Source organism: Oryctolagus cuniculus, chromosome 14 (assembly GCF_051225735.1).
Source record: "Oryctolagus cuniculus isolate XC-2025 breed Fujian yellow rabbit chromosome 14, ASM5122573v1, whole genome shotgun sequence".
Lineage (NCBI taxonomy): Eukaryota > Metazoa > Chordata > Mammalia > Lagomorpha > Leporidae > Oryctolagus > Oryctolagus cuniculus.
The window spans coordinates 86,760,905-86,773,519 of NC_142880.1; the positions used below are offsets into that span (position 1 = coordinate 86,760,905).

Here is a 12,615-nt window from a genome sequence, read left to right on the forward strand (position 1 = left end):
GTTCTAAAACATTTCTGCTTTATTTTCTTCTAGTAGTTTCATAGTTTAAGGTCTTATATTTAAGTCTGTGATCCATTTTGAGTTGATTTTTGTAAATGGTGAAAACTAGAGGTCTAGCTTCTTGGTCCTGCATATGGAGAACCAATTTTCCCAGCACCTTTTTTTGAAGATCAGTGTACATTCTTGGTTCCTGTGTTGAAATCAGTTTGCTGTATATACATTGACTTATTTCTGTGTTCTAGAGTATGTTCCAACAGTCTGTTTGTTTTTATGCCAATACCATACTGTGTTGCCTTCTGTTACTTTATAGTATGACTTAAAGTCAAGTGTTCTAATGCTTCCAACTTTGTTCTTTTTGTTAAAGATTGCTTTGGCTATTCAGTGTCTTTGTTTCATACACATTCTAGAAATGCTTTTTTCTGTTTCTGTCAAGGATGTCATTTGTATTTTGATAGAAATTGTATTGAATTACTATGGACATTATAATTTCCAATTCATGGGGCCGGCGCCGTGGCTCACTTGGTTAATCCTCCATCTGTGGCGCTGGCATCCCATATGAGCGCTGGTTCTAGTCCCAGATGCTCCTCTTCCAGTCCAGCTCTCTGCTGTGGCCTGGGAGAGCAGTGGAGGATGGCCCAAGTGCTTGGGCCCCTGCACCCGCATGGGAGACCAGGAGGAAGCAGCTGGCTCGGGGCTTCGGATTGGCGCAGCGCCGGCCGTAGCAGCCATTTGGGGGCTGAACCAATGGAAGGAAGACCTTTCTCTCTGTCTCTCTCTCTCTCACTGTCTATAACTCTACCTGTCAAATAAATTTTAAAAAATGCAGACACAACTATTGCATTATTTAAAAAAATAATTTCCAATTCATAAACATGGAATGTATTTCCCTTTTTTGTTCTAACAAATTTTTGGTGAAGCTTTAGGCTTTTCAATATCTAAATTCATGTTGCCAGAGTGATGGTTTAGCATAATAGTTAACCTGCCAATTAGCACATCTGCTCTGGCTTCTGATTTCAGGTTCCTGCCACCCACATGGGAACCCTGGATTGAGTTTCAGACTCCCAGCTTTGGCCTCCTGACTATTGCTGGCATTAGGGTAGTGAAATGCTCTCTTCTCTGCATCTCAATTAAAAAAATTTTTAAGTATGTTTTCTGGGGAGAGATATCTGAGCTCCTTTTCTATTTGGATGACGTTCTCTCTTTTATCTTGCTGCTGTAAGATTTCCAATGATTGAAAGTGGACATCTTTGTCTTGTTCCTGATTTTAGAGGAAACAATTACAGGTTTTTGCTATTCTATATGATGTAAGCTGTGGATTTGTCATATATAGCCCCTTTTGTGTTGGGTTTTTTTGTTTTGAGGGTTTTGGTCATGAAAGAATTTTGATTTTTATCAAATGTTTCCTTGCATCTGTGGAGATGAATATTTGCTTTTTATCCTTCATTCCATATTTGTAATGTGTTATGTATGTGGAACCATTTTTGCATCCATGGGGTAAATTCTGCTTTACATATTGTTGGATTTGATTTGCTAATATTTGGTTAGAATTTTTGCATCTCTCTTCATAGATGAGTCTGTAGTGTTTTTTGTTCTTTTGTCCTTGTCTGCTTTTGGTATCAGTATAAATACTGTGGTGTTAAAGAATGAATTTAGAGTGGTCCTTCCCTTTCAATACTGCGGAGTAGTTGGAAAACAATTGGTGTCTTTTAAAAATTTTGAAAAATTCAGAAGTGAAGTGGCTTAGCATTGGCTTTTCTTTGTTGGGAGACTTTATTACTGATTAAATCTTATTGTTGATTCATCTGTTAATGTTTTCTATGTTTTTGTGGTTCACTTTGGTATGTTAATCTATCCAGCAATTTATTTCTTCTAGGCTTTCCAGTTTGTTGCATATGGTTTCTCATAATAGTCCCTAATGAGCCTTTGTATTTCTTTTTTTACGATTTATTAATTTGAAAGGCAAAATTATGGGGGTCGGGAGAAGAGAGTGATCTTTCATGTGCTACGTTACTCCTCAAATGGCTGCAGTGCCTGGGGCTGGGCCAGTCCAAAGCCAAGAGCCTGGAACTCCATCTGGGTTTCCTACTTGGGAGTCAGGGAACCATGCACTTGGGCCATCTTCTGCTTTGCAGGTGTGCTAGCAGGGAGCTGCATCAGAAGTGGAGCAGCCTGGACTCTAACAAGCATTCCCATATGGGATAATGGTGTTGCAGGCAGCGGCTTAACCTACTGTGGCACAATGCCAACCCCAGGCCTTTGCATTTCTGTAGTATCGGGTTCTGTGTGTCCTCTTTGGTTTTTTTGATTGCATTTCTTTGGTTCTTTTCTTCTTCTTCTTCTTCTTTTTTTTTTTTTTTCTTGATTAGTCTGGCTAAAGTTTATCCATTCATCTTTTCGAAAAAACAAGTCTTTATTTCACTGATCTTATGTATTTTTTAATCTATTTTGTTTATGCTCTGATCTTTATTTCTTTCCTTCTATCTTTGAGTTTGGTTTCTTCTTGCTTTTTAAGTTCCTTGAGTTTTATCATTAGGTTATTAATTTGTAATCTATTATTTTTAAATGTCGGCACTTCCTATAATCTTCCTAGTGTTGCTTTTGCAATATCCCATAGGTTCTGTATATTGTGTGTTTTCATTTTCATTGGTTTCAAGAAATTTTTAAGTTTCTCTTGACTTATTGGCCAATTGATCTTTCAGAGAGAATGTTGTTTGAGTTCTGTGTATTTGTACAGTTTCTAGTATTAGTCATGCTATATCAGTTTGGCTTTGTTGAGACTTGCTTTGTGGCCCAACATATGGTCTCTGCAGCTGTTAGATGAAATGGTCAATAAATGTCTGTTAGCTCCATTTAGTCCAAAGTATAGTTAAACTCCAATGTTTCTGGGTTGATTTTTATTGATGAGAGTGGAATTTTGAAGTATGTAACTCTTAGTTTTATTTCTTAATTTTTTTTTTTTTTGACAGAGTGGACAGTGAGAGAGACAGAGAGAAAGTTCTTCCGTTTTGCCGTTGGTTCACCCTCCAATGGCCGCCGCAGCCAGCGTGCTACGGCCAGCGCATTGCGCTGATCTGAAGGCAGGAGCCAGGTGCTTCTCCTGGTCTCCCATGCGAGTGCAGGGCCCAAGCACTTGGGCCATCCTCCACTGCTATCCCAGGCCACAGCAGAGAGCTGGACTGGGAAAGGAGCAACCGGGACAGAATCCGGCACCCCGACCAGGACTAGAACCTGGTGTGCCGGCGTCGCAGGCAGAGGATTAGCCTCCCTACTCTTCTTATAGAAGACCCCCCAGTACATATGCTTATTCGCTTAATGGTGTCCCATAAGTCTTAGAAACTTTTCCTTGTTCCTTTTTTGAAACTATCTTACTGGGTTATTTCAGAAGCTCTATCTTTAAGCTCACACATTCTGTCTGGTAATTTTGCTGTTGAGGCTGTCAACTGTATATTTTTTTTTTTTTTTTTAATTTCATTTATGGAGTTTTTTGGGTCCAAGATTTTTTTTTTTTTTTTTTTTTTTTTGACAGATAGAATTAGACAGTGAGAGAGAGAGCCTGGACCTTCTCCTGCACGGGTGCGGGGCTCCCAAGGACTTGGACCATCCTCTGCTGCTTTCCCAGGTGCATTAGCAGGGAGCTGGATGGGAAATAGAGCAGACAGGACTCAAACTGGCACCCATATGAGATGCTGGCACTGAAGGCTGGGCCTTTAACCCACTGTGCCACAATGCCAGCCCCAAAATAATAAATTTTTAAAACGGGGGCCCAGCACTGTGGCATCATGGGTAAAGATGCTGCCTGCAGTGCCAGTTCTAGTCCCAGCTACTCCACTTCTGATCCAGCTCTCTGGTATGGCCTTGGAGAGCAGGAGAAGGTGGCCCAAGTCCTTGGACCTCTGCACCCATGTGGGAGACCTGGAAGAGGCTCCTGGCTTAAGATCGCTGCATTTCCAACCATTGACACCAACTGGAGAGTGAACCAGCCGATGGAAGACCTCTCTCTCTCTGCCTCTCCTTCTCTCTGTGTGTAACTCTGAGTTTAAATAAATAAATCTTAAAAAAAAAAAAAAAAAAACCCTTAGAAAAATTTGGTCCTGGTATTGTGGCATAGCAGGTTATGTTGCTTGAAATGCCCACATCCCATATTGGATTGCTGGTCTGAGTCCCAGCTACTCTGCTTCCAATCCAGCTTCCTGCTAAAGTGCCTAGGAAGGAAGTGAAGGATGACCCAAATAGTAGGGCCCCTGCTACCCTTGATGGAATTCCCTATTCCTGGTTTTGGCTTGGCTCAACCCAGACTGTTGTGACCATCTAGGGAGTGAACCAGTGGATGGTCATTATGTCTGCCTCTGTCTCTCCCTCTGTCATTATGTCTTTCAAATATAGATGAATAAGTCTCTTAAAAAAACAGAAAAATGATGGCTGACATTGTGGTGTAGCAGGTAAAATCATCACCAGCATCCCATATGAGCACTAGTACATTTCCCAATTGTTTCACTTCCAATCCAGCTCCCTGTTAATGGCCTGCAAAAAGCAGCAGAAGATGGCCCAAGTGCTTGGGCTGTTGCCACCCACATGGGAGACCCAGATGAAACTCCTGGCTTCAGTTTGGCTCAGCCCTGGCTGTTGTATCCATTTGGGAATTGAACCAGCAAATGAATGATATCTCTCTCCTTCTCTAACTATAACTCTGCTTTTAAAATAAATATAAATTTTTTTTTTTTGCTTTCAAACTTTTATTTAATGAATATAAATTTCCAAAGTACAGCTTATGGATTACAATGGCTTCCCCCCCATAACGTCCCTCCCACCCGCAACCCTCCCCTTTCCCACTCCCTCTCCCCCCCTTCCATTCACATCAAGATTCATTTTCAATTCTCTTTATATACAGAAGATCAGTTTAGCATACATTAAGTAAATATTTCAACAGTTTGCTCCCACACAGAAACATAAAGTGAAAAATACTGTTTGAGTACTAGTTATAGCATTAAATCTCAATGTACAGCACACTAAGGACAAAGATCCTACATGAGGAGTAAGTGCACAGTGACTCCTGTTGTTGACTTAACAAATTGACACTCTTGTTTATGGCATCAGTAATCACTCTAGGCTCTTGTCATGAGCTGCCAAGGCTATGGAAGCCCCCTGAGTTCACCGACTCTGATTATATTTAGAGAAGGCCATGGTCAAAAGTGGAAGTTCTCTCCTCCCTTCAGAGAAAAATAATTTTCCTGATGTTATAAGACAGAAAAGAAAAATAATAGCCAGTTTGAATCAAACAGTGCTATCTACTATGTATCCATTAAAATTCTCATGCTTTAAACAGCCTCCAAAATAGATACTGTTACCATCAATTGCCTCTTGGTTCACAACACTTAAAATATCATCTGGACCTTTATAGAAATAGTTCTAAATCCTGCATTAAGCCATCTTAACTTGAGTTGTTACTACTGGTTTCCATTTTCACTATGCACATCTGCCTGGCCTAATTTTTCTATCATTTTGCTGTATTTTCTTTCTGTTTATACTTTTTTTTTTTTTTTTTTTTTTTTTGACAGGCAGAGTGGTTAGAGAGAGAGAGAGAGAGAAAGGTCTTCCTTTTGCCGTTGGTTCACCCTCCGATGGCCACCACGGCTGGCGCACTGCAGCCGGCGCACCGTGCTGATCCGAAGGCAGGAGCCAGGTGCTTCTCCTGGTCTCCCATGGGGTGCAGGGCCCAAGCACTTGGGCCATCCTCCACTGCCTTCCCGGGCCATAGCAGAGAGCTGGCCTGGAAGAGGGGCGACCGGGACTAGAACCCGGTGTGCCAGCGCCGCAAGGTGGAGGATTAGCCTATTGAGCCGCAGCGCCGGCCTCTTTCTGTTTATTCTTAAATGAGATCATAGTTCAGGTAAGAAATTTCTTTCTGATAGGAAAAATAGAACTAACAAAATCTTGCCTCTGTTAATTTTTTTTAACTTTCATTTAGCAAATATAAATTTCAAAAGTACAGCTTATGGATTACAATGGCTTCCCCCCACCCCATAACTTCCCTCCTGCCCGCAACCCTCCCCTTTCCCACTCCCTCTCCCATTCCATTCACATCAAGATTAATTTTCAATTATCTTTATATACAGAAAATCAATTTAGTATATATTAAGTAAAGATTTCAACAGTTTGCACCCACTCAGAACATAAAGTGTAAAATACTGTTTGAGTACTAGTTATAGCATTAATTCACATTGAACAACACATTAAGGACAAGAGATCCTACGTGAGGAATAAGTGCACAGTGACTCCTGTTGTTGACTTAACAAATTGACACTCTTGTTTATGGCATCAGTAATCACCCTAGGCTCTAGTCATGAGTTGCCAAGGCTTTGGAAGCCTTTTGAACCACTGTTAATTTTAGAGTAGCGCAGAGTATATAATGGAAAAGCTTGAAATATAAGTATCAATTATGATAATTTGAGTGCTCTTAGAAGTTGTAACGTCACTTCCAAGTTTCTTACTTTGGATGTTTTAAGCAGTGCATTCAACAATGCCATTAAAATACTGAATCGGAGACTGCAGTTGTGTGATAAGATCAGTGAATTTCTTTTCAGTTGCATGAAAAGTTTTTCCTTCCCTCTAAGAAATAGATATGTTAGGCAGTATATTCTTGGGTTTGGGTTTTATACCAATTAGAGAGCATTAAACACTTTGTTCACATTTAGTTCATTTTTATTAACCCTCTTATGTAGTAGGCAGTGTGGTACAGCTAATACTTAAAAGCCATTACCTTCAAGTATCTAATAAATTATTATCTACACATCCATGTAACAATATATGTATAACTGGGAACACAAGATATTAGGGGGAATGTCAGTCTGAAGGTTTTTATTACATTTCTTTTCACAGTGAAGTGTGATTTGCCTCTGGAGGCTGGGGAAAGGACATTTGAGGCAAGTGGTGAAGAGCAATGTGTACTGAAATTAGCCTACTAGAGAAGGAAGTCAAACCTGGAGTGGTTTTAATAGGGAGAGAAAGAAAGGTGGTTAAGGAACTGAAAATTTGGCATTAGTAATAAAGAAGTGAGTGATTTGCAGGGGCAGGTGTGCTAGGGAAGTGGAAAAGTTTCATGAAAGCCGTGATCTTAATGATCATTAGTCACCTGGATGGATACTGGGATTGAGAACATCAAGGAACTATAAAATCACAGTGTTGGTGATGGGGTCATCACATCTTTCAGGATATTGGCAGGTCTGGAGAGAAAATCTGTAGCCAAATACTTGAGTCCTTAATGAAAGGATATGATTGGATTACCAGGTTGAGAAGCCTCTGGAATAGGGACAGAGCATTATTACCTATGAATAATCACCTTAATAACAATAACCACCTGTCGTTGAAGGTATGGGATTAATGGTCAGAAGGGAATAGGATAGAAGTTGACAGGAGTGAGGTTGCTTGTGAGTACCTTGTGGTTCTGCATAGTGTGCAAAATTCTGTCACTATAATCCAACACTCTTAGTGATCTCTGGGTGAGTCTAGTGATTGGAATTACTGCCGTAAGTAGGAGAGAGATTTATATGAATCCCAGAAATAGTCTTTGTTGGATACTACTTGGGTCTCTTTCCCTCATTAAGGATACCACAAAAGTGTATCAACGGGAGTTTGAACCATAGCCCACATTTGTTTTGAATAACAACAGAAATTCTGATTTGGTGACTAAATGTTAAGCAATGCAACCAAACAAGTAGAAAATATTTGTGAGCTGAATAATGAATACAGAGAATAGGATAAATCAGAAAGTTCTGTTCTCATGAATAGTATTTGTTTTCATGGCATACTTAGTATAGACATGAGATTTTAAAAGGATAGAAGCCTTCAACAAGGGCTTAATATAAATGATAATTTAAAGTTTTTAGCATTATGCTAGTTTCATATAAACATTCAATTGACCATGTATGGGTATTCCAGGAATTTCAGTTTTCTTATTAGCTAATAATTTTGGTGCTTTTAATCTTTTTTTTTTTTTCAGGCAGAGTTAGAGACAGAGAGAAAGGTCTTCCTTTTCTGTTGGTTCACCCCTCAGTGGCCGGCGCACTGAGCCGATCTGAAGTCAGGAGCCAGGTGCTTCCTCCTGGTCTCCCATGGGGTGCAGGGCCCAAGCACTTGGGCCATCCTCCAATGCCCTCCCAGGCCACAGCAGAGAGCTGGCCTGGAAGAAGAGCAACCGGGACAGAATCCGGCGCCCCAGCTGGGACTAGAACCCCGGGTGCCGGCGCTGCAGGTGGAGGATTAGCCAAGTGAGCCGTAGCGCCGGCTGCTTTTAATTTCTTTTTAAGTAGTGATAGTCATTTTTTTAATGGATAAAAGAGTTGTGATTTTTCTCTTGTATTACAGTTTCTGTAGAGTGTAAAATAGTTGAAAGGATTTTTTAAGTCCTAACATTTTTAGTGATCTACCTTGTATATAATGTTTAATGCAAAGATGGCATACCATTGAGGTAATCCTTTTTATCAAAATATCTTAATGTTATCAAACTTTCCCATGCCCCTATACACATAATAAACTACTGGAATTAGAAGATACAAAAATGCAAATTTGAACAAAATTATATCTTATATACAGTATTACCATGTTACCTTGCAGGGTAGTTCACAGAACTGTCTGTCTAGTGTTTTAATTGATAGACTCTCTTCAGGGCCCCTTCTGGTATAAAAACAAGAGACACATCAGCTGCAGAGAGAGAAAAGATAATGTGATTTACTTTGTAAAGAAACCTTAGAATCACAGTCTGGTAGTTACCTTAGGGTTTTATTGCTGCTATCCTTGCCAGCCTTAACTTAGACTTGCTCTGAAGAACATAACACATAAAGAAAATTATGACTAAATAGTGGTTTTCTATAATTACAGTAATATGTAGTTTTTTGGTTTTTCTTTTCTCCAGTTATGTTCATATCAGATAATGAAAGTTTTAATCCTTCATTGTGGGAGGAACAGAGGAAACAGCGAGCTCAAGTGGCATTTGAATGTGATGAAGACAAAGATGAAAGGGAAGCACCTCCAAGGGTAAGTCTGCTCCTTCAGATTTAAACAGACCTGCTAATATTTAAATTGGTGCTATACACCTCTACTGTGCTACTTGGGTCTTATGAAAAACTACTAAATTCATTCCTTGTCCTCAGGGAACTTACTAATCCAAAATATTTCACATGTGAAAACATTTGAGCACAATATAAAATGATGTTATTAAAAGCTGAATTTCTGGTAAAGTTAATTTAAGAGAAAACCAGACTCTTCTTTAGGCTAGGGAAATTAACCAGAACTTCGTCTCTAATTAGTGGCTTTTAAAACTCGAGTTGAGTTTTCTTCCTTGTTCCCTAAATTTATAGTGATTTTCCCCCTTTCCTTTAAGATTTAATTACATAAATCCCAGAAATTAATAACTTTTTGTTACAGATATTTCGATTCCTTATGGGATTGAGAACATGTGTCACAATGATTTTAGTAGAAAGTACATATTTACAGTTTACTTAAGGATGTAATTATTTGCCACTTATGTACCTAGCTGAATCCCAGAAAATGACAGTTAGGCTGACCTTGGCAGAATTCTGTTCCTGGCACAGGAGACTTAAGTGTATGTGTGAATTTTACATTTGGATAAATGTCTAGATGGTAGAAAGCATATCTGTTTCAAACCCAAGTGACACAATTTTGTCAGTATCCCCACTGTGTCTCCAAATAGAAAATATTTAAGTCTGTTGGAAAAAGATTTCAAAACATTAAAATTTGTAGTTAAGTCTTTAACTATTTTGTGCTAAAACCACATTTTTTAAAGTCTAAAATACTTTTAAAACCTGTCATCTGTCCTCAAAGTTGTGAGCTAGGTATTTGGTGTAGTTCAGATGGATTATAAAATTTTTTGAGATTGACATTAGAAATATTTATGCTTTATGTTTCACTTATTTAATTCCTCTAGGAAGGAAATTTAAAGAGATATCCAACACCATACCCAGATGAGCTTAAGAATATGGTCAAAACTGTTCAAACCATTGTACATAGATTAAAAGATGAAGAGACCAATGAAGACTCTGGAAGAGATTTAAAACCACATGAAGATCAGCAAGTTGTAAACAAAGATATGGGTGAAAAGGTTAGAAAACTCAATTCAAAGGGATTGACAAAGCCTATATCCAACTCATTAAAAATTTTAACTTCTAAATGATAAATTGATCCTTTCTGTATATGCTAAATGTACTTCTAAGTTTGTGGTTTTGTTATCAACTACCTGAACTGCAAAGCTATGGTGATAATGAACTCCCTAATTGCTATTATTATCATTCCATGGCTGTACAATCTTCAGTTTGGCAGGATAGAGTCAACGTAGTCTCTCAAAAAAACCATTGCCTAGGGGATGGCCTCATGGTGCACCAGATTAAGCTGTTGCCTGCAGTGTCAGCATCCCAGATGAGTACCAGTCCGAGTCCCAGCTGCTCCTCTTCCAATCCAGCTCCTTGCTAATGCACCTGGGAAGGCAGTGGAATATGGCTTGAGTATTTGGGATACTGCCACCAGAGTGGGAGAACCATATAGAGTCCAGGCTTCTGGCTTCAGCGTGGTCCAACCCTGGCCGTTGCAGCCAGGAAGAGCTCTGTCTGTGTCTTTCTCTCCCTGTAACTGTTCCTTTCAAATAAATAAAGTAAATATTTAAAAGCAAGAAAATCATTGCCTGAACAAAGAGTATACCTGGGAAATGATTATTGGGAAAATATTATTTGTGCCCTCCAGTAATACTGATCTAATCTATCCAATTCTGATTTCAAAGGTAATTGTTAAAACAGACATTTGAATAAGATTTTATCAGATCATTACAGTTACTGTATATCCCACAATGAGCAGAAAACAATTCTGACCATCAGTGTGGAGCTTGCCAAGTTAAGTGACTGATTTGTCTAAGGCAGCCTTGCAACTTTTAAGGGGAAGAGTAGCCTTAGCTGAATTATCAATTATAATGTGGCACATGAATCTTCAGAGGCCACCTGTTCCCCAAATGGGTATTTTTATCTGTGAGTGATAACAAGTTTCTAAGTTTAAAGTTTCCTGAAAGTTGACACGTTACTTGCAAATTTTTATCTAAACTTTAATACAAAAACAGATATAAGAATTAATATTTTCTTTCACTTAGACTTCAGAAAGTACTGCTGCAATAAAAAGCAAAGTTGATGAAAGAGAAAAGTATTTGATAGGAAATTCTATTTTGAAGATCAGTGAACCTGAAACTGAGATCAGTCCTGGGAGTTTATCAGTGACTGCACATATGAAAGCCTCTGAGAATGTGAAGCACATTGTTAACCATGATGATGTTTTTGAGGTATGATTTTATAATCATTCTGGAGCAGTCGTAAGACTTCGCAAGTTAATATTTGTTTGCTAGCTAAAGATAGAAGCTTGATACTGACTATGGAAAATAATGTTAATAAGTTCATTATTGATATTTACTAGAATATTCTTCACATTGCTTTAAACTTCTCACTTTTATACCTTTGGTGCTCATGTGTTTACTATGTCAATTATATTATGGAGGATATATGTACTGTAAAATACATAATTATATTTACTCTTATTTCTGTAACCTAAAAATGAAAAGGCTGCTACTGTAATTATACTCAATTCTTTGACTTATTTAAGCATTTATCACTGAATGTGAAGGGTGTATTTTGCTAAATATCTGACTTTTTTTTTTTTTGAGGTGGTCTTTCCTCTAACTTTCTTTAAAGACAATTTTATTGAGATATCTCTCACATACTATACGATTCACTCATTTAAAGCATACAGTTTGTGTCTTTTATTTTCTTTACAAAGTTGTATAGCCATCGTTATAGTCATTTTAGAACATTTTAACATCCCAGAGAGAAATCCCATACTCCTTAACTGTCACTTCCCAAAAATTTACATTATGTGCCTCTATAAAGTTGCCTATTGTTGACATTTTGCATGAAGTGAATCATGTGTTGTCTTTATGACAAGTTCTTTCACTTAGCAAGATACTGTCTAGGTTATCCATCCTGTAGCATATATCAATTTTGCAGTCGTTTTTATGGCTGAATAATACTCTATTGTACATATATACTGTGTTGTTCATCTGTTCTTCATTGGTATACATTTGGGTTATTTCCACTTTTTTGTTGGTAGTAAACAAGACTGTCTTGAATATCAGAATATTTCAAAGTTTGTGGAAAATGGAACTTTTTGAAGGCATGGACTTAAATCTTTTGCTCCAGAATAAACTTTACCTATTAATTCCTTTTTTCCACAAACTTTGAAGTACTCTGTTTTGTGTACAGGTTTTTGTGTGGATATTGCTTTTGTTTTTCTTGGCTATAGAAGAATTATTAGATCATTCAATAACTATGTTTAACTGAGGAACTGCCAAACATTTTTCCCAAGTGGTTGTGCCATTTTATTTTATCTCCATATACTGCTAAATTTATTTATGGACTTGGTCCATCTTCTACTGCTTTCCTAGACCATAGCAGAGAGGTGGATCAGAAGTGGAGCAGCTGAGACTTGAACTGGTGTCCATTTGGGGTGCCGGCCCTGCAGGCAGCAGCTTTACCCACTGTACCACAGTGCCAGCCCCCTGGGGTCTTTACC

General features: G+C 38.4%; 1 protein-coding gene across 50 annotated transcripts in view; it reads left to right on the forward strand.

The window, feature by feature from the left end:
• ERBIN (erbb2 interacting protein) overlaps window positions 1-12,615 on the forward strand; it is a 133,737-nt gene that overhangs the window by 92,409 nt on the left and 28,713 nt on the right. For 33 of the 50 annotated variants that reach the window (XM_051853685.3, XM_070056775.2, XM_070056778.2 and 30 more), the window contains 3 exons: window positions 8,909-9,030; window positions 9,941-10,114; window positions 11,147-11,332. In XM_051853685.3, coding sequence (XP_051709645.3) covers window positions 8,909-9,030; window positions 9,941-10,114; window positions 11,147-11,332 — 482 coding nt within the window. The remainder of the gene's footprint in view (window positions 1-8,908; window positions 9,031-9,940; window positions 10,115-11,146; window positions 11,333-12,615) is intronic. The other 17 variants (XM_070056781.2, XM_070056789.2, XM_070056797.2 and 14 more) reach the window with 1 other exon arrangement.